At 41.7% G+C, this 24,205-nt stretch overlaps 3 protein-coding genes across 4 annotated transcripts in view; 2 read left to right on the plus strand and 1 right to left on the minus strand.

Moving 5' to 3' along the window:
• The first annotated feature begins 165 nt into the window (after positions 1–165).
• Positions 166–6,661, plus strand: LOC310636201 (caveolin-2-like). Its single transcript, XM_083355809.1, has 3 exons — positions 166–353; positions 1,030–1,217; positions 5,376–6,661. The coding sequence occupies exons 1-3, from the start codon at positions 201–203 to the stop codon at positions 5,524–5,526; spliced, it is 492 nt and encodes a 163-aa protein (XP_083211935.1). The 5' UTR covers positions 166–200; the 3' UTR covers positions 5,527–6,661.
• A 5,364-nt stretch (positions 6,662–12,025) lies between these two features.
• Positions 12,026–17,997, plus strand: LOC310636202 (caveolin-3-like). Its single transcript, XM_083355810.1, has 2 exons — positions 12,026–12,220; positions 17,391–17,997. Exons 1-2 carry the CDS (start codon positions 12,092–12,094, stop codon positions 17,739–17,741), a joined length of 480 nt encoding a protein of 159 aa, XP_083211936.1. The 5' UTR covers positions 12,026–12,091; the 3' UTR covers positions 17,742–17,997.
• A 685-nt stretch (positions 17,998–18,682) lies between these two features.
• ARHGAP4 (Rho GTPase activating protein 4) overlaps positions 18,683–24,205 on the minus strand; it is a 57,920-nt gene continuing 52,397 nt past the window's right edge. For both annotated transcript variants that reach the window (XM_083355787.1, XM_083355786.1), the window contains exons 20-23: positions 22,309–22,395; positions 21,984–22,127; positions 20,285–20,378; positions 18,683–20,193 (exon numbers count right to left, since the gene is read on the minus strand). In XM_083355787.1, the coding sequence (XP_083211913.1) occupies positions 19,981–20,193; positions 20,285–20,378; positions 21,984–22,127; positions 22,309–22,395 (538 nt within the window). In that variant the 3' untranslated portion in view covers positions 18,683–19,980. The remainder of the gene's footprint in view (positions 20,194–20,284; positions 20,379–21,983; positions 22,128–22,308; positions 22,396–24,205) is intronic.

Genomic DNA, 24,205 nt, shown 5'->3' on the forward strand with positions numbered 1-24,205 from the left:
AAGCTGAGAATAGAACTGGAGTCAGATTCCTGTAAAGTAATAAAACAGTGTGAGGAGGCACGATAGGCAGACAGGGAGGATAATTGCAAAATAAGACGTAGTGTTTGTAAAAAGGGAAAGTGCCATAGATTCCTGTATTAGGAGGTACTTGACAGCATCCCTGGATCCACAATTCTGAGAATCTTTGAGCTACTCTCAAGATGATCAGTGATAAATACTTGGTGGAGTATAAATTAGACCCAGAAGATCCTCATTTGCAAGAACCAGGAACTACTATGCTCCTGCAATCCACTGTCAACATACCACCCAAAACCGATCCCCGAGATCCGCATGGGATCAACCAACATCTAAAGGTAAGAAGGGGAACCAAAGAATAACCATGTTTGGGATGTCCAAGATATAAGAACACAGCTCTAAGAAGCCATGCTGTCCATGTTTTAAAGAGTTATGCCCTCTTTAAAACTCAGTCTCCTCCCACTTTTGAAATGCAGGCTTACTTATGTTTCCCTACTTCAGCCCCAAATGTTCTCTTTCCTGATTGATTTTCTTATAATATGTCTCAAAGTCAATCAGTAGTCAGTCATTCTCTCTCTTCTCATATATACATGCCCACACACACTCAGTTGACCCTGTATTTGTGCGGAATCTCAGAAAGGAGGAATATTAGACAAAATGAACAAAGAAAGGGATAGAATTTATTAGTAATTTATCTCATAACTAGCAGTTCATCCCAGGCTACTAATGCTCGGGAAGAAGAGATTCAAAAAGACTCCACCATAATGAAGTCTTTAATAAATTAGGGCTGGGGCTTTGTACTGCAGTTGCCTAAATTCTCTGCTTATTCTTGCATTAAAATCCTTAATGTCTGCGTGGTTCTTGCTTCTTGGGTTATGTTTGCAGAAAAGAGCTTGAGAATACTACGTCTACAAACACAGATAACCAGAGTCCAGGTTCTTTGCTCTGACTAATCTAATATAATCTGTCCAGTGAGGAAGCCTTAAGTAACCAAATTCCCGTTCTTCTTGGTAGCTGGAATTCTCTGACATCCTTGCAGAACCTTCCTCATTCCGTACCTTTGATCGGATTTGGACTTGGAGCGACATCACCTTTGAGAGCTCCCGCCTCTGGTGTTACCGAATTATCTCACTGCTCTGTGCTGTGCCAGTCTCTTTGTGTTCAGGCTTTCTCTTTGCCTGCCTAGGCTGTCTCCATATCTGGTGAGCATCTTCTTTTGGCTTTGTCTCCTAACATCACTTGGACCTACTGGTGCTTCCAGCCAACCTGTGCTCCTGGTTGTTTTAAAAACAAAGCAACCTCTTAATCATAAGTAGAACTATCAACCATTGCAATAGGCCAGGGGTCTTCAAACTTGGCCCTTTTATGACTTGTGGACTTCAACTCCCAGAATTCCTCAGCCAGCATGGCTGGCTGAGGAATTCTGGGAGTTGAAGTCCACAAGTCATAAAAGGGCCAAGTTTGAAGACCCCTGCAATAGGCCATGATAGTTCTCAGGTTACTTGCATCCATATGGGTAGTTATCTTTGTATAATTTTCTGATCCATGATAATGATTTACTAAAATAATCTAATCACCTCAGTTTGTATACCGACAGGCAAACAGCAGCACTAGTTGATTTTGACTGATCTCTGGAAAAACATAAGCAGGGACAGATCTGGTGAGGATTTGGATAGGAGACCTCTAGGAGTCAATACTGGGAACTCAAATGGGGAGTAAAAAAAAATTAAATTCCCGAAGAAGGTAAAAAGAATCCACTTTTACACTGACATTTTTTTAAAAAAAACCTAATCTATATATGCTGATATAATGAAGAATAATATTTTAGAGTTTTTATTTTGTCTGGGTTCACATAACACGCCAAACCATAAAACAACCTCACTAGCTCTATTTATAAAACACAGCAAGCTACCAATAGCCAGCCACATCTGCATTGTGTGAACCCAATGCAAAAAAGGGCCTGGAAAGATCAATTCCTGACTATCACCAATCTTCCTTCTATAGCATGCTACCTTACAGGATATTAGGTGCATCATAAATGACATGTCGCAATCACAAAGAGGAAAGTTTCCCTAACTCAGTCAGTCAAAAACAGATTATGGAAGGCTGATCTAAACAAAGATGACCAACTGATACCACATATAGATTCTCAGCCTCCTTGACTATGACTCCACCAGCATCTCCTAGATCACCTTCTGTCCCATGGCACATCTGTGTCTGATTTTTCTTTTTTCCTGCATTATTGTGTTTCTCAGCAGACCACCGCCTCCCCACACCTCAGACCTCATACCAGCAGAACAGACATAGCAGAGGTGCCAGATCTGGACTACAAGATCTAGATGGCCAATAGATGCACCAAAAAGCCATACTCATTGGTATCTAGGTTTTTGCAGTCTAGATCTTGGTAAGAGAGAAGAGACATTTTGTATGGGAACAAGTCCTCCTGTAGGTTGTAGAATGAACCTACAAAATGGGAGAGTTTTGCAGCCAAGTGGAAAATACACCTGTTGATTTTTTCTTAAGAAAATAGTTTTAGTTATTGGATGAGCAGAGTGAAGCTTTGTAGTACTCAAATTGGCCATAGAAATCTCCACAGCACATGGACGTTATACACTTTGCATGGGGCTTCAAAACTTCTCACTTGCAAACAGACATTACAGAGGCCTTCCCATGTCTCTTTTGGGTAGCCATGCATCCCATGGAAAGCAACAGCAGAACCCAAATATTGACTCCAGTGCCCCCTGCTGGACAGAAGGAGGACATGGGAAAGGAATATGCAAGGGCTGATACTGTATAGACTTGAGAGATGGGGTAAAACCTGACAAGAAAATTACAGTACAGGTATTCATTTAGCGATTGAATAACTGCAATTGAAGCCACAATTTGGTTATTAAGCAAAGTGGTTGCTAAGTGAAAGCGCAACTGGGCTTACAATCTTACTTCAATTTTTCTTTACTTTACAGACCTATGAAAGTCATAAATGAAAAGATTGATTACTAAGTTACTTTTTATCACCACTGTAATTGCAAACAATTGCTAGGGATTAAGTTTGCATCATATACTAAGAGAAAAATCAGTTGGCTAGTTTATGGCTAAGTGCATTGTATGAGCCTACACATCTGGTTAAATTCAACAAACCCTGGTTCAATTAAAGATAGAGTTTGTAAATATAGTGGTGAGAAAGAAAGGGGTGAGGACATTACCACTCAGGGTGAGGACATTAGACCCAAGATATCTCCACCTCTTAAAAAAAAACTTTGCCTACATCTCAGTTCCTTCTGTTTCTTACTAATTCAGAAAGGACAGCCCCATGCAAATTTCCACAGTTCCGTATTGGAAAAACTCTATGTATCTGCATGTGAGTTGAGGGACTGGAACTGAAGAAAGTCATGGAAGAACATCTCCAATGCAAGATGGTCACCCAGAGATGCCACATGAGAGTGAGAAATACAACTGCCTTCTTGTAGAACAGTCAAAGGAGATTAAATTATGCACGAGCAATCTGCATTCTATCTATTCTAAAAGCTAGCCCCACTCTTTTCCCCATTCTGTGGAGAGAGGGAGAGAGAGGGAGAGGGAGGGAGGGAGACACAGAGAGATATTACTTTCAGCCCAAAGGAATTCACAGCAAGATAAAGGTATCTTCTCTAAAGGTTATGAATCATAATTTACCATGTTGGCTCCGTGCAAGTTGGTTGATAGATTTTTTTTTCCGCAGTGTAAGATTGAAAGCATGTGGGTCTCCCTACTCCCTACTCCCTACCAGGAACTTAACTACTACCTCATGCTGGCATGAGCATACAGACAAATATATGTATAAGATTATCTTGGACTGAATTGTGAGTGCACTTGGTATATACTTGAGATGTTTGTCACTATTTCCCTTAAGCAAAGGACTTTGGCACTGAAGGACAGACAAGGAGTAGCTGCTGTGTAATTAAGGCATTCTGAGGAATTAGGCCATTGCAAAAGAAGAAATGAGCCAGCACCAGGGCTAATTTCGATGTCTGCTTTGCATTTTTCCAGAATGCTTTGCAACGTCAGCCTCTTATGGTACTGCTGCCATAAGAATAATGCAAACATTCAGGGTATTCAGGGAAAACAATAACTCCAAAGTTGTCACCATAATTAGTCACAAAAAGAATCATAATCCTTAAACAAATAAGGACTTTAGTAATATAAACTGATTAATTACATGGAAGAAAATATATCTGTTCTGGACAGAGAAACTCACTGTACACAGAAAACAGGAATGTTAGAAGGAAAGTTATAAACCAGGGGTCTTTGGCCCTTTTATGACTTGTGGACTTCAACTCCCAGAATTCCTCAGCCAGCGTGCTTGACTGAGGAATTCTGGGAGTTGAAGTCCACAAGTCAAAAAAGGGCCAGGTTTGAAGACCCCAGTTATAAACCAACCTTCTTTATGACAACATAAGAATTTCTTAGAATTAGAAAAATATGCAAATCAAAATGATACAATCCAAAAGAAAAATGTTATGATTGTGTGAAATACAAAATAAATTTAGCACTAGTTACTAGTGACTAGTATTAAATATTAGTATTAAAATGTTATATAATGGAAAATAATGTCCAAAACAATCTAGATGGCAGGCTTAATTGATCTATTTGGTTAATCTAAGTAGAGTTTGGTAGGAAGACAGGATGGGCCTTTGCTGTTGTCACTCTCATGCTTGAGCATTCCTGTCAAAGGATGTCAGGGCCAGCTCCTTCTTATTACCCACTTTTTAAGATTTTTTTTAAAATCCTGCCTTTATTTGTTTTATAAATAACTGAAGGTGGTGAGCATATCTTAATACTCCTTCCTCCTCTATTTTCTCCACAATAACCCTATGGGCAGGGCTGAAAGAGAGAGACTTGCCTGAATTAACCCAGCTGGCTTTTATGGCTAAGGCAGAACTTGAAATCATGGTCTCTCTAGCTTGGTGCGCCTTAACCACTAGACCAAATTAACTCCATAATGTTAATTGTATGAGTTCATGTATTACTTGTCTGAATTACCAACATACCTTTAAGGTATGTTTTAGTAGAATTTTCCTTGTTTTGAGCATACCTCTTATTTTTATGTTGTCTTTTATTTTTCATTTTCATTACACTTGTTGTTAGCTATCTGATACATTGCAGAAAAGCAGGATATAGAATCAGTGAAACAGCTGGTTGTTTTACTGAAGTGTAAATTAAGGAAGAGTAGGGAAGTTTTGTCTAGACCAAGGGTCAGCAACCTTGGCTCTTTTATGACTCGTTGAAGTCCACGAGTCATAAAAGAGGCAAGGTTGCCGACCCCTGGTCTAGACTCTAGAAGGCCAACCTTTTAAAATTCTCCCTCCTTCTTCCCACAACAGGTGTGTGATGCCTTGCATTCAGCTGTGTACAATGGCCATGCCTCCAGTTCGCACCCTGTGGGCTAGCATCTTGGATGTTTTGATAGCCCCTCTTTTCACTAGCCTGGGACGCTGCTGCAGTGCCGTCTACCTCACAGTCACTCAAAAGTGATAGAAAGATATTCTTACATCGAGATCTATACTGCACTGACGTCTCATTATACAACCCACTGAATACGTTCGATTTCCAGAAGGACTGACCAAGGGACTTTTTTTAACCAAGGCCTTGAAATATGGGACTGGAGTGGTGGTGGGGAATGACAGGCAAAAAGAATGGAAAGGGAGCCTTCTTGGAGAATGAATAGTAGGGTAGATTCCCAAATGCGTCTTCCTACCTTTTCTTTTCCAAACCCCTCTCCTCTGCCCAGATCTGCAAACAGGGCTTCAGAATAATGCTTCCTTTTGTCTTTCCATTTGGAAACTAAAATGGGCAAGTCCTTTCCCCAAGCCCATGCACCTCCATTTTGTAAGAAAGAAGTAGGCTATGTGGTTCTTATGGCATAAAAATGTGTTGACCACCTGGGAATCACCTTATTTTGCCAACAACCCCCCCTCCCACGATTCTTTTAATTAAAAAAAATCAAGTGGGAAGTGGGCAAACCAAAGCTCCCATCTCAGCATTGTCTTTATTCCTCCAGGACTCACACAGGCATTGTGAGAAAGTAAGCATAGTGAGCATTTTCAGGACACAACTTTCTTTGAAGTATGCCACTTCTCTTTCCCCCACCCCACCCCGCAAAAGGTAAAAGCCAACAATATTTTGCAAAGCTGGAGAAGGTTATTAGGAAATAGCTTCCCCAATTTGCTCTCTAATAAAATGGTATTTTGTGCTACAGTACCATGCTAACAATGGCAGCCATTTTGTAGCCAGCCTGCTCCAAGGTCCACCATTTCTCAGAGTCCAAAGATTCTTTCTGAATTCTCCCAAGAGTTGAGCTGTATTCAGTCCTCAATTCTTATCCCTCAGTGACTCTCCAATCCACGTCACGTATATCCACATTGGGAAAAGATCAGGATAACATATTGGCAATAGCTCACCAACTCAGCCATTCCCAATCTAATGTTCTCTTACAAATTGTCATCCCACCACTTCTGGAGGTCATCAGGTGGAGTAAATCCCACTAATGAGATATACCTTAAGAGTGGGGTTTGCAAAGGAAATGCTTCCAAATCCAGAACGCTTCTGAAAGACGATTCACTCCAGCCCCTCCCTTATTAGAAATAACTGGAATTAATATTATGTTAAATTCCCACCCCTGCAGATTGAACAATAAACTTTTGCTTAGTTTCCTTTCTGCTTGCTTTGTCTTGGAAGCAAACACTCATGTTCCATAGCACAAAGACACCCCATTAACTGTTGTTACAATTCATCTACCACATGGGCAGCTTACATTCCCCTTGCACTGTTTTGGTTCGAAGTAATGTTTTTCCTTTTCTCCTTTGGTTATTGTGGGAACAACCCATCACCTCTGAGCACTGGGCCTTGCCTTTCATGGCCATTTGGCTTGGGCTACTGGAGAGATCAGGTCCCCAGTTCCATTTGGACATCCGACAAGACCTTTCAGGCATTATGTACTTTTCCGATGGACTTGAGCCTTGTGTTCTTCTGGAACAGTGTTGACTTGTTTGTATACAATATACTTAGTGATTTTTCAAAAAAGCAGTAGATCTAGCAGAACTAGTAGTCTCTTCGTGGAGGTCAATGTACTGGGAAAGAGTTGGGTTTTTCCAGCTGTGCAAGGTGAATACTTTCTACAGTAGTCCTCACTTACCAACCACTCATTCAGTAACCAAAGTTACAATACTGCTGAAAAGCAATACTCATGGCTAGTCATTGTAGTTGTAGCTACTATAGCAAGGGCGTCAAACTGCCTGCCCACGGGCCGGATGTACCACGCCCACCCCATTGTCGGCAATGAGGAAAAAGCTCCGATACGTCGCGTGATGTCACATGACATCGCAACTTTGACATGTCTGTACTATAATGTTTCCATGGTCATGTGATCATGATTCAGATGTTTGGCAACTGGCTCACATTTACAATGATCAGAGCATCCCACAGTCATGTGATTGCCATCTGAAACCTTCACAGCTGGATTCCAATAAGCAAAGTCAATGGAGAAACCAACAGGAAGCCACAAGTCAGAGTCATATAAGGTGATTCAGTTACAACTGCAGCCAAAACCCAACAGGACTGACTAAGTTAGTGTGGTTGTATAATATCATGTTTAACGACTGCACTGCTTAACAAGAGTTACCAGTCCCTATTCTGATCAGTAAGTGACGACCATCACTACTGTTTTTATTACTTAGTGGGGATACTCTGTTGCCTATGCCAGCAGTATTTCAACTGTTCACCAGAATATTTCTGGAAACTGCTGGCTGTAGCTGCATGTTACTAAGGCTGCCATTCCTTTACAATAACTATCTACAGTAGTTGAGATCTGGGGTGAAACAGATCAGACATCTGCCAATTTCCTATTGTAACTTAAATGACAGCTCACAGGTGCAGTGAAAGGTTGAGGTCTGGATGAGGCAATCCTCAGTGTTCCTGGCAGCCCCTGTGACCAGTCACTGGTTATTTCTGAATGCAGTTCTACCAAATCTACACCCAACAATAGCCCAGCTGACAAATCAGGAAGGGGAGAGGGAGTTTTCTTGATGTATCATGTGATCAATTCTTGCTTCAGTCTGAACCCCACCTCCACACCTTCCCAATTTGCCTGCCAAGGAGTTGGTACATAGGTTAAATGGACTTCCAAGATAACCGACGTAAACATGTTGAGATACAGCTCAGTGACCCAGTGCAGGGCATCTTCACAGCAGCAACCTATCATTCAGGCAACTGGAAAGGGGCTAATCCCCCAATCCTCCTCTCCACACTAAGGCCACACCATCACACATTAAGTAATACAATTAAGGCTGGTTATTCCATAGGCTGACAACAATGGGAGTAAGAGGAAATGAAGCCAGAGCAATCCCCCAATTTTTGCTCTTAAATTGTCCTGTAATGCAGCTGCCAAGAATTAAACTTTACAAGTAGTCCTCGATTTATGACCATTCATTCAGCTACCACTTGATGTTATGATAGTGCTGAAAAAAGTAAGTTACAACTGGTCCTTGAAGTAATGACCATTGAAATGCCTCCCCCTCCCCAGTCAAATGATGGGGCTGAAATAGAGGCTCATGGCAGTAGAATTATACACAAATGCAGGCTGGTACTTGTCCATGTCCATGTGCCTTAGATTTAATGACTGCCTCTGCTCTCTGCCTAATACCAGCCAATCAGACACATGCATTAACAAACATCTCCATGATAAGACCACACCTTAACATGCCACATTTCTTTTGCCCACTGCCCTGGCGATAGTACAGCCTACAGCTGCTGGTGCCCATCATGATGGTGTCCCCTAAAGCTTTGGCTGGCAGCAAAGTAGCTGCGTGCACTCATGCAGTAGGGCTAATGTTACAGGCACATACTGTATTTCTCTTTCTCAAGCATGGCATTGGGCTGGCAGGAGGCCACGGTGATGCCGATGCCAGAGTCAGCTGCACGCGGGGGACACCCACCCTGTGATTTTTCTCTTGCCTCCCTGGCAGAGAAGTCCTGTACCCTCTAGAAATGACCAGTGGCTGCTAAACTTAACTACAGTACATCACGATGATGGGAGTTAATGCTGTACTCATTTCAAGTGCCATTGCTTTGTTTAGTGCTGGGTGAAAACCTGTTGTTTGTGGGTGTCAGAGATTGCATCATCTCTTCACCCCTAAGAGACTTTTTAACCAAATGGCAGGGCTAGCTGAGGGGGGAAGGTTTTGACAATTATCTCTTGTGTTTGTTTCTCACTGTACCTATTCTAAGTTAAATTAGTCTCTGTTTGAGAGTTCCTTCCCCTACCTCTCTCTTCTACTCTCTCCCTCTTCAAAATGTATTTAAAGCTTTGTCTTTTATGCGTTTCTTCAAAAATCTAGCTTTTGCTTCAAATATACTGTATCTATTAGCATTCATTTATGGCTGAGCTAAGCTTATACTCCAAGATAATTATATCATGATATGTACTAGCTGTTTCTATAACAACAAACCTATCTAATTAGCACCATAGGGTGCATATTGTTAATGCTTCTACTAACAGGGACGATTTGTGAATAACTATCCAGCAGGAATGCTTGTGACCAAAATGAGGCTTTTGTTCAGTTCTCTGCACACTACTACATTATATTGCAGGGGTGTCAAACTCACCACGTCACGTGATGTGTCGCGATGTATCATGACTTTTTTTCCCATTCCCGGCAATGGGGTGGGGATGGTTTCGCCATGACGCATCTGGCTGGTGGGCTGGCAGTTTGACACTCCTGCTGTATCGCTTTCCAGGGAGGGGAGGGGTTCTGTCTAAAACTACAGAGGCTGCATTCGCACAACGTGCTTCAACTGGTCACCCTTTTCTTAGCTTGCATCTTACACTGACCCATAAAGTAACCATATTGGTTGGATTCACACAATCCGCTGAAACAGAAACCTATACTAACCAACATTAACATTATTTTTTTTGTATAAAGTTTTTATTGTTATTTTTTATTCTCTACATACATATGTTAGTTTTTCAAACAGCATGCGAGCTGGGTTCATAACACGCTAATACATATACAAATTCTACTCTTTGGTTCTCTCTTCCAACCCTTTATAAAATAGATTCCAGCTTTTATAGTATTCTGTTTCTTCTTTGTCTTTTGATCTCATAGTTAATCTGTCCATCTCTGCGCATTCCAATATCTTCTTTATTACCTCTTCTTCTGACGGTATTTGTTCATTTTTCCAGCATTGTGCATAACTTATTCTTGCTGCAGTTACAATATGTAAAACCAAGTATAAATTTTGTTTGTTAGGCTTTTCTGGTACTATACCTAATAAAAAAAATCAGGATTAAATGCTACATGTTCTCCTAATATTTTTTCTAGCCAAGCATGTATTTTTTTCCAATAAGCCTTTACTTTGTCACATGTCCACCAAATATGATAATATGTACCTAGGTTATGTTTACATTTCCAACATTTGCCTGATACATTTTTAAACATTTTTGCTAATCTAGCTGGAGGTAAATGCATTTTATACAAATTTTCTTTGTATGCAGTTGACATTGTCAATTTATAATTTCTCTACCACAATTTTTGCCATTCTTCTAGTTCTATGTTATAACCAAAGTTTTCCACCCACCTTATCATTGTCCCTTTAATTTGTTCACTTTCCATCTCTAAAGTTAACAAAAAATTAACATTAACCAAACTTGGTATGTTGTATCAGTGCAGCCACAAGGTATTTACCTGACCTGGCTAAACAAGTTGTGTATAAGCAATTAGTGAATGACTGGAGGAGGAAGGGGTTGTATACCTTACGAATTTTGTGAGGTTTGACTGAAGTTTAAGCCTCCCTCATCTGGATGCTACAATTTTTCACTTGCCAAGAGTACACTCTTTATGAAAATCTTATAGCAATAGTCGGGCTGAATAAACTTCTGCACATCCTTCTATTTTTCCTTTACTCACTTGCAAGTAAGTAATAACTAAGCATTGACTCTTCAACTTGAATTAAATCCATTTATGAAGGACAGTATCACTCAGCTTGCAGAGTACTTTTTACGAATAAAGATTATTTGTAGTTCAGGGTTGAAATGAGGGATTAGCACTGATGATATTACCTAGTTTGGGTAATGAAATGTCTACAAGAAAACAACCAAAGTCAGAGAGCACCAAGGATCCCTCAGAGTACTCCCCCCCCCATTACAACACCCAGAGAATTTTCTAAAACTGGAAAATGCTTCCAGAAATTTATTGAGAAGCCCCAAATGCTTTTGCTATTTATTTCCAGCCTGTAGAAATGGAAAATACTTAAACTGAGCTTCTGGATTGAGATATCCCATCTTCAGCTATTGTTATCTTTGGCTGGCCAAGTCAACAAGAGTCATTTTGACCTCCAAATAGAATCTGCCCTGGGGCTGGTGTAAAACAAGAACCTTTTTTGGAAACAAAGCTGTAACATAATATATATTAATAAGATATGCATTGCTGAACCATATTCCTATGCTCATCTTGCCATTATCTCAAGTCACTGAATTTTATTTGCTGCAGATTTGTGCAGGGTTTCAGAAACCCCTTTGAGTAGTGACAATAGCACTGCAACACAAATAAATTGGTGTCTTGGAAAAATGCATTTATATTTCCAGCTTCATCTCTCTGAAAATTTGTTTGTGTCCTTTCAAATAACCTAATTATTTTTCCTTCAACTGATTATTATTTTTAATGAGAGGTACACAGTCCAGACTGAGACACAGGTAACCAACACATTTAAATTTCATTTCGAAGAGCTGATTTATCTACACAGTTCTATAATTATGTGTAGTGACTTGATTTTTTTTTAACAAATAAAGGTGAAAAGTCTACCTAGACTGTAAACTATTCAGACTAGCTAAAAAACAACAGAGTCTTGACTGAAAGGGAGGTGCATTCTGGCTCCAATGGCAACTATTTCTATCTGTGAACTGCTGTCAAGAGTTATCAAGAGAGAAAAGGGAGGGGGGCGGCAACAGTGGAGAGGCCGTTCTTCCCTGACAGTCAGAGGCAACTGGTGCTGCTTTTCAGAGAGAAAGACAGACAGACCCTGAACAGGAAACAGACCCAGAGCTATGGCCCAACAAGAAGAACAAGAAATAGTAGACGTGATTCTGGAGAAGATTGATTCCCGGGACCCTCTCACCAAAGAGATTGATTTGGTGGAAAGAGACCCCAAGCAGATCAACCAAGAGGTAGTCAAGGTGAGCATATCTCTCCCAGGGCATGGGACAAAAAAGTAGCAGCAGCAGTAGCAGAGAGGGATTCCCTGAAGATTGAAAAGAAGAAGCAAAAAGTCAGCCTCACTAGATAGACCAGATCAGGAAATCAATCAACTCCACAGGAAGACTAACACTTCTGTATTTTTGTTGAGACTGAGTATAATAACAGAATTTGGCAAGTTTGATTGTGCTCTCCCTCCTCCTCCTCCTCCTCCTCCTCCTCCTCCTCCTCCTCCTCCTTGTACTTCATTGAATCAGAGACCGGTCTGCCCGAGCCGCTCCCTAAATGTTATCTTGTGGATCTGGATTTAACAGAGAATAACAGAATAAATACTTTGGCCCCTTTTGCCTAGGTAATAGGGGTTCCTGCGTATTTTCTCCAAAGTCCTCTTCCCTGCCCTCTACAATAATATAAACTACAGAAGGCGAATGCATGGTATATAACGTTCCTGCAAAGAGTTGTTGGGGCTGCATGTATCACTCTAGATATAGAGGAGAAGGGTGCTTCCACTCCTCCAAACTAAACCTTATTTTATTCTTCATACCATGTACTGCATACATCTATGGTCTCCCTCCCCTTCCCCACCTCCAAAAAGAGTGGCTACTTCCCAAGGAATGTGTTATTTTTAAAAGCTAGCTTGTGGCTTAGTTTTACAGTTTAGTTCATTGCCTTTAGAATTTAGCACATTGTATGAACTCTGGGTATTGAGCTACATTATAATCATATTGAGTAAAATCAAGCTGGCCACAGTGAAATGGAGGAACAGGAAAAGTAGCAATGACAAAGGTAGCAAGGGACAAAAAGTAATCAGGAGTCGCCACATTCAGCCCTCAGGGCTTCCTAGATGGGTTTCAGACTTTTTTTTTTCTTCTAATGGAGACACTTTCTTGAAAGCTAAGTCACAAAGGAAGCTCCCCTCCTACTTGCCAGGCAATGACTGATTCTGGAAATGTTGGAAAGTTAGGGAAAGAGAAAGTAGAAAAGATAAGTGTTTGCAATTGAACAGAGAGAGAGAAAAGAGGGTGAGATGTCTAAGCAAAAAGGTGTGGTTGGCTTCATGCACTTCTGGGGTTCTCACAAGAATGTCTGAAGGTGTTTCAGATCACCGCCCAGGTCCACGCACTTTTCGCCCAACCTGGACGCTTGGAGGAACCCCAGAAACAAAACAGTAGCGCAATAGCCCCCTCTAGTGGCAGATGAGAAAGACAGTCTTGCGGAAATAGGAACATCCAATTGATATGTAGCGGCTAAGTAGAATATCATTTTTCTTGCAGTCCTTAATAAAAGGCTTTATTATTAATAAATATAGGCCTAAAGTAATTAAAAATGAATAAAGTCACAAGAAGGGCAAATTTTTAAGAAAGTCATACTCAACTTCACTTTCCTCAGCATTTTTTCCAAGCATCACAGAAGCAGGACTTTTAGCAATTGGTCAATGCCATTGAGAAGCAAGAATGAGAGAACGAATGGCCGCCTCTCTCTTCACTATGTTTAGCAGGATATGGGGAACTGGAATGGAGGATCACCACTACATTCTCCACTAACATAATTACCATAATTTTAAGGAAAATCTGGGTCTTTGTCCCCTTCCTCTTTTTAGGGAATATATCATGCCTTCACTTTGCTATTATACTGAAAGCTGAGATAGATTCGTATCTTTGTAGGGGATAAAGTTTATGATATCATTTCTGTGTGTTACTCATTCTGCCAAGAGAATGTGACTTGTTATGTACATAAGCTGTCCGAGCGCCCGACATTACAGACTTACCCCAAATTGATGGTCAAAGTAGCTTCTTTTAGAGAAGCTGGGCTATGACTTTATTATCCCCAGCCTTCAGAGTACTTGTTCTATCCTAGTGTTAGTGTTAGGCAGTGTTTCTCAACCTTAGCAACCTTAAGGTATGCAGACTTCAATTCCCAGAATTCCCCAGCCAGCCATGTCGAATTCTGGGAGTTGAAGTCTACACATCTAAAAGTCACCACGGTAGAGAAAATCTGGTGTAAGGTATCTCTTTCTTTGGGCTACAGTCCCAGCTCTTCAAATGAAGGATTTCAAAGACACTCCATTGATGCAATGCTGCAAAATAAGCTGGCCAATATTCCATCTCTCTGAGTGCCTTTGGGCTTACACAGGCATTTTTAGAAAGTAGAAATAGCTGGTCCCTGTAATTTACTGCTTTTTGTCCAAAAAGGAAAAAAATAATAAGAAACAACCCACTATGATCAACTAAGAGCGACAATGGGAAGTTTACGGGGATCTAAAGAAAGATGCATAGCAATCCCAGCATCCTTGTTACATATGAACAGGAATTGTTATACAGTATTTCACACCTACAAAATCTCCATTTTGTGAGTAGGCAACAGCCCCATGGCAGCCATTTTGTGAGCTGGATCAAAACATGCTTTCAAAATACCAAACAGGTTCAAACAGGCTGGTTTTCTTTTGACAATTCTGTCCTTGAAATTGTTTAAGGAGCCTGCAAAATTAGCTCCCTCTGTAAATAAAGGTTTAAACACAGTATTCTTGTGTATATTATATGTGACAATTACTTTTTTAATTATTAGTGTTCTGCAAGCACATTATCCACCTAAATAGCTAAAAAGGAGGGGGGGGAAATAGGACCTCTTCTTCCCATACCTTCCTTTTTTCTGGGTATCTAATGGCAGTTTTTACTTTCCTAAAGCTAATCAAGGCCAAAGGAAAAGAATGCAGTTCTCTCTAATTCAATGTTTTGCTGATTAGTTCACTTTGCAAGAAAGCTAACAAGGTTCTAAAAAGGATTACGGAGTAAAGATAAAATTTAAAAAATGACACTTGGGAAGGGATAATCAGCCTAAGACTAATAATATATTATAGCAGTGTCCTAAATTTAGTGTTTCTCAACCTCAGCAAATTTAAGCTATGTGGATTTCAACTCCCCATGCTTGCCAGGGGATTCTGGGAGTTGAAATCCACACAGCTTAAACCTGCTGAGGTTGAGAAATATTGTTCTAATCCTTTCCACAATGGGAGAAGAGTTGAACTCTATTCCTAGAAGCTTTTAACTTGAATTTTTTGTTTATAACGCAAAACCACTTCTAACCTATCCTTCTTGATAAAACCAGGTTATCCACCAACAATTGAAAACAATGCATAATTTAAACCATCAGTTACTCCAATTTGTCCTTGATCATGCTTAATTTCTAAAGAATTAAATATTTTGGTTCCATTCCCCGCTTGCTAATATCTGGTGGAAGGTTAACTCACCAGCAAATCTGGCCCTGCCCTGATTTCGCAATTCTTTCAATGAGACCTGTTCTGGAGAACTTTCTGAGCTCCTGGGAAATCAGATTTCACCCCCTGCTATCTGATCTTATCCCCTGCTGAGGCAGTCACTCACCTGCTCTTTACTCCACAAGAGGCACTTCCAAAATTCATATTTAATCATAATCATAATAGTAAAGTTGGAAGGGACCTTGGAGGTCATCTAGTCCAACCCCCTGCTCAGGCAGGAAACCCTATACCATTTCAGACAAATGGCTGTCCAGTCTCTTCTTAAAAACTTCCAGTGTGGGAGCATTCACAGCTTCTGGAGACAGGTTGTTCCACTGGTTAATTGTTCTAACTGTCAGGAAGTTTCTCCTTAGTTCTAGGTTGCTTCTCTCTTTGGTTGGTTTCCATCCATTGCTTCTTGTCCTGCCTTCAGGCGCTTTGAAGAATAGCTTGCCTCCCTCTTCTTTGTGGCAGCCCCTAAGATATTGGAACACTGCTATCATGTCACCCCTAGTCCTTCTCTTCATTAAACTAGACATACCCAATTCCAGCAGCCATTCCTTATATGTTTTAGCCTCTAGTCCCCTAATCATCTTTGTTGCTCTTCTCTGTACTCTTTCCAGAGTCTCAACATCTTTTTTACATCATGGTGACCAAAACTGGATGCAGTATTCCAAGTGTGGCCTTACTAAGGCATTGTAAAGTGGTATTAATACACTGCTGGCTCATATTTAAGTGATTGTCCACAAGGACTCTGAGATCCCTCTCACAGTTATTTCAACAGTGACAGCTCCAAAAGGAAGTTGCTCTGAAGTTTGGAGGTGAAAGACAGGCTGGGATTACCTAAATGAAGACCCACAGTAGCATGTAGGAAAGCTATGCAAATTAATTGCTGTCTTCCTGGTAATTTTTTCCTGTCTATTAGTTATGGAAGTGTGTAAGATCCTAGTAGTGATCTACTCCAATCCTTCCTTTAAATGCATGATTGCAATTTGAGTACCAGGCGGTATTCCATCCATTTGAGAATTATAGGCTGCAAGTAAACACACACAGCAGAACTCAAGCAGACTTTTTCATATGGAAAATAATTCTTTGAAAGCTCAACTCAGAAGAGAAAAGCAGACGAGGTGGAGGTTAACTCTTCTTCAATCACAGCGACCCTTCGCCACCAAGTTTAACACATGTTTTTACCAGAAGTAAATACTGAATATGTTTAGCAACTCAGATTCAGGGAGAAGAGTTAACAGCCCCACTCCACCCACCCACCCAATGAGAAAAATCTTTGTTCCAAATCATACCCACTGTTTTGAGGTTAAAAGCCTTGTTGGGTAGTTATTAGCTCTCCTTCCCTAGAACTAGAAAAAATCTTTTAGCATTCTAGATGTCAGAAATGTATTGTGCTTCACTACTTGTAGCAACACAAAAATTGTTACCCATGACGGAAGAGATTTGGATGTAGAAGTCTGGGATAGTATGAGGATTGCTACCTTGGATAAGGGATTAGACCAGAAGTCCTCCCTTCCAGCCCTGGGACTCAATAGTTCTAGTTTAAACCATCTAGAGAAGGGGTGTCAAAGTGCCAGACCTTGGGGCTGGATGTATCATAGCAAAACCGCGCCCACCCCATTGCCGGCAATGGCAAAAAAGTCACGATATGTCGCGAGACGTCACGTGACGTTGCGAGTTTGACACCCCTGATCTAGAGAACCTCTAGTTTGGAAAGGCCGCTTAATCGCATTAACAATTTTTTTTTTGCTTCTTCTTTTTTTCTTTCTTTCCTTTTTCTTTCCTTTTTCTGTTTCTTTCTTTCCTTTCTCCCTCTCTCTCACTCACGCACACATCCTCCAGACTGAAACAAAGCTTTGGCCAATTCACAACCTCTCTTCCTACCTTGCCAGGTAGACTTTGAAGATGTGATCGCTGAGCCAGAGGGCACCCACAGCTTTGATGGAGTGTGGAAGGCCAGCAACACCACCTTTACCGTCAGCAAGTACTGGTGCTACCGGATTCTATCGGGGGTACTGGGGGTGCCCCTTGCCTTGCTCTGGGGCTTCCTCTTTGCCTGTGTTTCTTTCTGCCACATCTGGGGGGCCATGCCTTGCATCAAGAGCTACTTCATAGAGGTGCAGTGCTGTGGGCGCTGCTATGCCTTGTGCATACGTACCTTCTGCGACCCTCTCTTTGAGGCAGTGGGAAAAGTTTGCAGCGACGTCCGAGTGGCCCTGCGCAAAGAACATGCAAAGGACTGAGCCTCTCCTTTGGGTCAGGACAGGATTCTGGCTTCATTTTTCCTTCACTTGACCCATCAGATGGGACAGTAGCTCAGCTGGAATCCTGAGTCAGCCGACTGATGGAGGTGGAAACAATCTGGCTGATGGATCTTTAGCTTGAATTCCCTGTCCCCTCCAAAAAATTACTCCATCTCTTTCTGATTATGGTGGAAAAACCTGTACTCTAAATCTTGCCGACTTTAAGATGTGTGGACTTTAACTCCCAGAATTCCCCATACACATGTCACAACAGAGTGGCAAGTTCTTCTACACAAGCCCTTTTGTGAAACAAGTAACTGTGGAGGAGAACTGTTGTAAGAGTTCTGCAGAGAAAGTATAGCAAGGCTTTCTAGCAGCAGAATAGGACAACTTGCCATGGCCAATTCACCGCAGCCAATTCACCATGGCCAAGCATTTGGCCTGTGGGTCATTTCAGCATTGTAGCCTCCCCATTCTGGTACCTTCTAGATGTGCCATAATTACAGTACCCAGAATCTTCCAGCAGCCTGAATGTGGGATGCTGTGAGTTGCCTTTCCACAATACATTGAGGCAGCCAATGGGATTAGAGCTATCATATACAGGATACAAAATTCCAATACCGCCTTAAATTTGAACATGATATAGTGTCCTAGGAAGCCATTTCAGAGATGCTTTAAGTAGAGCACTAATGCCTTATATCACATTTTCTCTCTCTCTCTCCATCTCTGACATTCACTACCTTACAGTTTCAGCCAACCCATTTCAAGTCACTACTGTGGTACCTCTTTGAAATCACTGTGGACACGACATTACTCCATCAGTGCTGCTCTTTCTTAAACCTTAATGCTAATTCCTGCTTTGAACCAAACGCTGACAACTTTCTAAAATTAAAAAAAAATGTTTTGCATTTTATGACAATAAAACCCAAGCAAATCCTTCAGTGTCTTGTTTATTCTTTATAAAATCCTGACTGGCAGGCGCTTTCTGTGGAGAGTTTATAAATCCAGTTTATTGCAAGAGACAGAAATCAACAGACTGTATAGAAAGATCACAGTACAGTCATTTTTGTTAATGACAAGCTAATACCAGGGCTGTACATATGCTGTAATTCGCAAGAAACTCATAGGATGCGGCATTGGGCACAGAATTCTGCTCCCTGAGAATGTGAAAAATTATATATATATAAAAATTTTATATATATAAAAGAGCAAGTTTCTAGCCCTTATGTCTATAAAGTGATGCTCAAAAGTGTGGTTTTAATTTCCTGCTGAAAGTTTGGTACCACGAGGGTGCCAACTGATTTCCAGTTGTCAGATTGGTAACATAAATTATGGAAGAGAATCTCTATAAGTTTAATTTGCCTACTTTCCCCAGGTTGCAGAATTCAGCTTGACTTTGCACAGCACTTTAAAGCACAGAGTACATGCAGCCCTGATTAATACTGAGTAGTAAAGACAAATGATGATGATGGAGTAGAAGGTGGGGGGGAGGGCTGGACAAACTGGACCTTGCATGATGAGGGAAAAATTGGCACATGGGTCCCCACCACAAATATGTCCCCTTACTTATTGCCCCAATGTAGGAGGATGACGCGTGCAGGGTTGGATGAGGCTGTACCAAGTAGAATGTGTGGAAAGAGTTCTAAAATTCAGACAAATGTATAAAGCATCAAGAGATACCTTGCCAGGGTTGAGAGTTGAGGAAGAAAGGAGAGGGAATGAGGGCTAGTGTGAAGCACGTCAGGAAGAGAATAACACATGTACAAAAGAATGCCCTCCCTTTCAACCCCTGGCACCATAACTCACTAGACATGATTCCCTTCCCAGGGCCAAGAACAGACTCCAGGAATCTTGGCACATTCCCTCCCCCATGCATCCCTTCAACATGAAGATCCAAGTGCAAACTGTTTGTGACAAAGGAACAACTGGTCTGGGTGTTGGGTCCAGGGCCATCCTGATGGGAGCTGTATGTTTTAGTCCCAGTCACATCCACAACATGAAATCCTTCAGATGCACCTCCAGGAAGACGCCCAACAGCAAATGCATCTTCAACATTTGGCTTGGAAGTCGGAACACAAATGCCTATAATCTTAGATCACCCCCCTTCCCACCCCCCACCAGGAGAGAGCAAGACACAACTGCCCTGAGTTGGTATCTGGAACAGGAAGGAGGAGGAGGAGGGTAGCCACAGTATTGGGCAAGTCACAGTGGGGGAGCTTTTCCCCATGTCAAGTTTGACTCACTCTCCATTTCCCAAAGACTTGAAGACCCCTTTGCCCCGCAGAAGCGCCCTGTTCGAAGAGGCTGGCTTGGCAGGGGTGATAACCTTCTTAGCCAAAGGATTGCTCTTTGGGGGTTCAGAATGATTGGGAGGGTCATAAATCCCTGTGTGCTTCAGTGTAGTTTTCCCAAGAAGTTCTTTGAACACAGAATCCATATTTCTGGCAACCTCCTATCAGTGGAAAAAGACAAAACATGGTGAAAGGAGCAAGAGAGGGAGGAAAAGCTAGAAAAGGGAGGGGAAAAAATGGATAGGTTCTTACCCGGTCTACCTCTACCCGTTTCTCCACTGGTCCCTGTCTCTCAAAGTTATTGCCAGCCCAGGTCCGTGGAGGAACTTCATTCCAGCGATCTGGCCTGGGGAAAAACAAAGAGCACCAAAGAGTGTATAAAACATAAGACGGCATATGGACTTCTTAAGTGTATCATCAGTGTTCTATCCCCTGTGGTTTTGTTTTTTTGTATTTTTCAGTTTTCCATCCCTCTCAATTACCTTAGACCAGGGGTGTCAAACTCAATTTTATTGAGGGCCGCATCAGCATTGCGGTTGCCCTCAGGGGGCCGGGTGGGTATGGCCAGGGTGCGCGTGGCCTACTGGGTGGGCGTGGCTAGAGTGCGTATGGCCTACTGGGTGGGCGTGGCCAGCTCTACATCGTTCGCATCAAGGGTGCCTATGGGGGCCTGGGCAGGAGTGGGACAGATCTGAGGGTCTCTGGCAGGAGGAGGGTCTCTGGGCCAGTGCCAAGGCAGTGGGGGCCATTCCCTCACTGTTTCCAGGATGGCTTCGTGGGCCGCATGAAACCACTTCACGGGCCAGATCTGGCCCCCGGGCCTTGTGTTTGACATGTCTGCCTTAGACCACCCCTTTCCAAGTGCTGGTTGTAAAGGATATTTGATAGTGAAGAAAATGCCCTTCAGAGAGCCTTGTGGACACAACTTATCAAACTCTGCAACTGGGAATAGTTATTCCTATGACACAATTACTGCTGCCTATCAAAAGCAGTATGGAAAGCACACATTTCAGTAACAGAGCAGTGATCAACATCAGGCATCTCCCTTCATGTCATGCCCATTTGTTCTCTCCATTCCTCTGCCAACATTCCTCTGTCTGCATTGACAACATTTCTAGCCAGGCTTTATATCGTTAGAAACACTCAGATGCATTATCAAGAAGAATGCATGGCCTGCCTCTGCTTTATAATGCTTGTTTTGCTTACTTTATTTACTTACTTACTTATTATAAGGGAGCATTCAGAATTGGAAGCTCTGCTTGCTTGCAGGCTGGTTTGTTTGTTTGTTTGTTTACAAACAAAGCATTTGAATTGGGAGTCCTATGACTTATTGTAACACATCATTCAAAATTAAAATCTCTCCATTTAACTATATCCCAGACCACACAGATATTTTGTCCATTTTAATCCTGTCCCATCTAATGCAGATGCTTCTTTTGGAGTCTACCAGAGCAGAAATGAAATACTCCCCAAGTATTATTTGGCATTGTCTAGATAATATAAAGTAAAGGTAAAGGTTCCCCCGCACACGCGTGCTAGTCGTTTCCGACTCCAGGGGCCGGTGCTCATCTCCGTTTCAAAGCCGAAGAGCCAGCGCTTGTCCGAGGACGTCTCCGTGGTCATGTGGCTGGCATGACTAGACACCAAAGGCGCACGGAACACTGTTACCTTCCCACCGTAGTAGTCCCTATTTTTCAACTTGCATTTTTACGTGCTTTCGAACTGCTAGATTGGCAGAAGCTGGGACAAGTAACAGGCGCTCACTCTGTTACGCAGCACTCGGGATTCGACCCGCCAAACTGCCGACCATCTGATCGACAAGCTCAGCGTCCTAACCCACTGAGCCACCGCGTCCCTAGGTAATATAAAAGCCACCTCTAAATGTCCCTCCCACCTAATTAATCCAGCACATGCCAATACACATTTGTGCCCTCCCCTTCAATGCTCTCACCGATCAACAGGGTGAAAGGTCTTAGCCTGGGTTGGTTGAAGGATGGGAAAGGGTAGGCGGCCCCCATCCATGAATGGTGATGCCAACTTGCGAATGGGGCTACTCCCTCCACGCTGGCGGCTCACATCTGAATTGACACGCAGCCTAAAATATAAGACAGAGTCAGACAGAGACAGAAACAGAGAGAACATCTGCTTAAGAGACGGATCCAGTCCCAAGACAAGCCCTCTTTGGGGCAGCAGGCAACAGATCATAGAGGTAGTATCAGTCACCATCACACAGCACTGAGAATTTGGATGAGGTCTACCTGCCACACTTCTCCTACCTGCTTGTGGGTTCAGGGAGCAGTTCCTCCAGAGATGGTCCAGTATCAATCTCTAACCTGGAACTGCGGGTGTTAGATTGTTTTTCACTGGAAAAGAAGCAACCAAAGAACCAAGAAAGTTGTTAGAAAGAGGGGCTGATGTCTCCTCCCTAACTAACTCACACCTTCTTCCAGAGTCTTATTTTGAGAAGATCTTGGAGGAGACTTAAATTAACCGTTTGCAATAAAGAAGGCAGCTCCCCACATTTCGTATTGCACATCTGTTTTTCTTTGAAAAAGAAACAAACCAAGCAGTCCCCAAGGAAAACCATCAGAAAAAACCCCTAAGATTCTAGCCCTCAGGTTAGTACCTAAAATCTAAAAATAAAAGCCACAATTACAATAAGTGCCATTCCAGATGAAAGTAGTAATAAATGATGATGATGATGATGATGATGATGATGATGATGATGATGATGTTGGAAGGGACCTTAGAGGTCATCTAGTCTAACCCCCTGCTCAGGCAGGAAACCCTATACCATTTCGGACAAATGGCTGTATACATTCTCTTCTTAAAAACTTCCAGTGTTGGAGCATTCACAGCTTCTGGAGACAGGTTGTTCCACTGGTTAATGGTTCTAACTGTCAGGAAGTTTCTCCTTAGTTCTTGGTTGCTTCTCTCCTTGACTAGTTTCCATCCGTTGCTTCTTGTCCTGCCTTCAGGCGCTTTGGAGAATAGCTTGACACCCTCTTCTTTGTGGCAGCCCCTGAGATATTGGAACACTGCTATCATGTCACCCCTAGTCCTTCTCTTCATTAAACTAGACATACCCAATTCCAGCAGCCGTTCCTTATATGTTTTAGCCTCTAGTCCCCTAATCATCTTTGTTGCTCTTCTCTGTACTCTTTCCAGAGTCTCAACATCTTTTTTACATCGTGGTGACCAAAACTGGATGTAGTATTCCAAGTGTGGCCTTACCAAGGCATTGTAAAGTGATATTAATACTTCACGTGATCTTGATTCTATTCCTGTTAATGAAGCCTAGCACTGTGTTGGCTTTTTTGGCAGCTGCAGCATACTGCTGGCTCATATTTAAGTGATTGTCAAAGGATATCATAGGCTTGAATATGAAAGTTGTCTAATGTTGTGGATTTGGTAACATGTATGAAATATATTGATTTCCTCATGAACATAAAGGCTAAAATGTTTGTCAAAAAGAATGAACTGGTGTCTCTACAGTTGCAAGTGCATAAAAATAGAAATTCACAGGAAGGGATGAGTTTTGGGAAACAACAAATAACATTCTGGATAATTGTGATCCAGAGGAAATATTACTCTGTTTAGGTAATATGAATAGATGGGTGAGATATAATGAAAAAATTCAAAAAAACTGATTGGGGCATTTGGAGATCCTAAAGAAAGAATGATAATTGTGATGGAATAAGAAATAATGAAATATACAATAGGTAATCCATTTTACACCAAGATAATTTGCTATACATCTCCATACCTTTCTGTTCTTGCAAACTATTCTTGCGTCCAATGCGTATCACTTTACACATTGGCTTTTATTCTTTAAGCTTGTTGTCACGTTTTCTTTTTGAGGATCTCACCAATTCCATCCAACCCTAATATTCTTGGTTTCACCCATCATTTTGATCTATTCACTCGTACTACATGTATTTGTATTCCAATTCCAAGCCCACTCAATAAACTTCTTTCCTGCTGGTGATTCCTGTATTCAATCTACATTCTTTAAGCATCCATTCATTATTGACTCTATCACTTCTTGTTCACATATAACAAACTGGGCAGAAGCATACCCCAAAATAGTTGCACTCATTTTTAACACACATTCATTCCTACCCATTAATTTTGTACCAACATTTGCACATAATAAAATTTGTCTGTCCAGTT

This window comes from Vipera ursinii (genome assembly GCF_947247035.1).
Source record: "Vipera ursinii genome assembly, chromosome: 2".
Classification (NCBI taxonomy): Eukaryota; Metazoa; Chordata; class Lepidosauria; order Squamata; family Viperidae; genus Vipera; species Vipera ursinii.

Coding starts and splice junctions, on each gene's coding strand:
- LOC310636202 (XM_083355810.1), top strand. CDS start 12,092: ATGGCCCAACAAGAAGAACAAGAAATAGTAGACGTGATTCTGGAGAAG. Junction 12,221..17,390: donor TCAACCAAGAGGTAGTCAAG/GTGAGCATATCT, acceptor CTACCTTGCCAG/GTAGACTTTGAAGATGTGAT.
- LOC310636201 (XM_083355809.1), top strand. CDS start 201: ATGATCAGTGATAAATACTTGGTGGAGTATAAATTAGACCCAGAAGAT. Junction 354..1,029: donor GGATCAACCAACATCTAAAG/GTAAGAAGGGGA, acceptor TCTTCTTGGTAG/CTGGAATTCTCTGACATCCT. Junction 1,218..5,375: donor CTAGGCTGTCTCCATATCTG/GTGAGCATCTTC, acceptor TTCCCACAACAG/GTGTGTGATGCCTTGCATTC.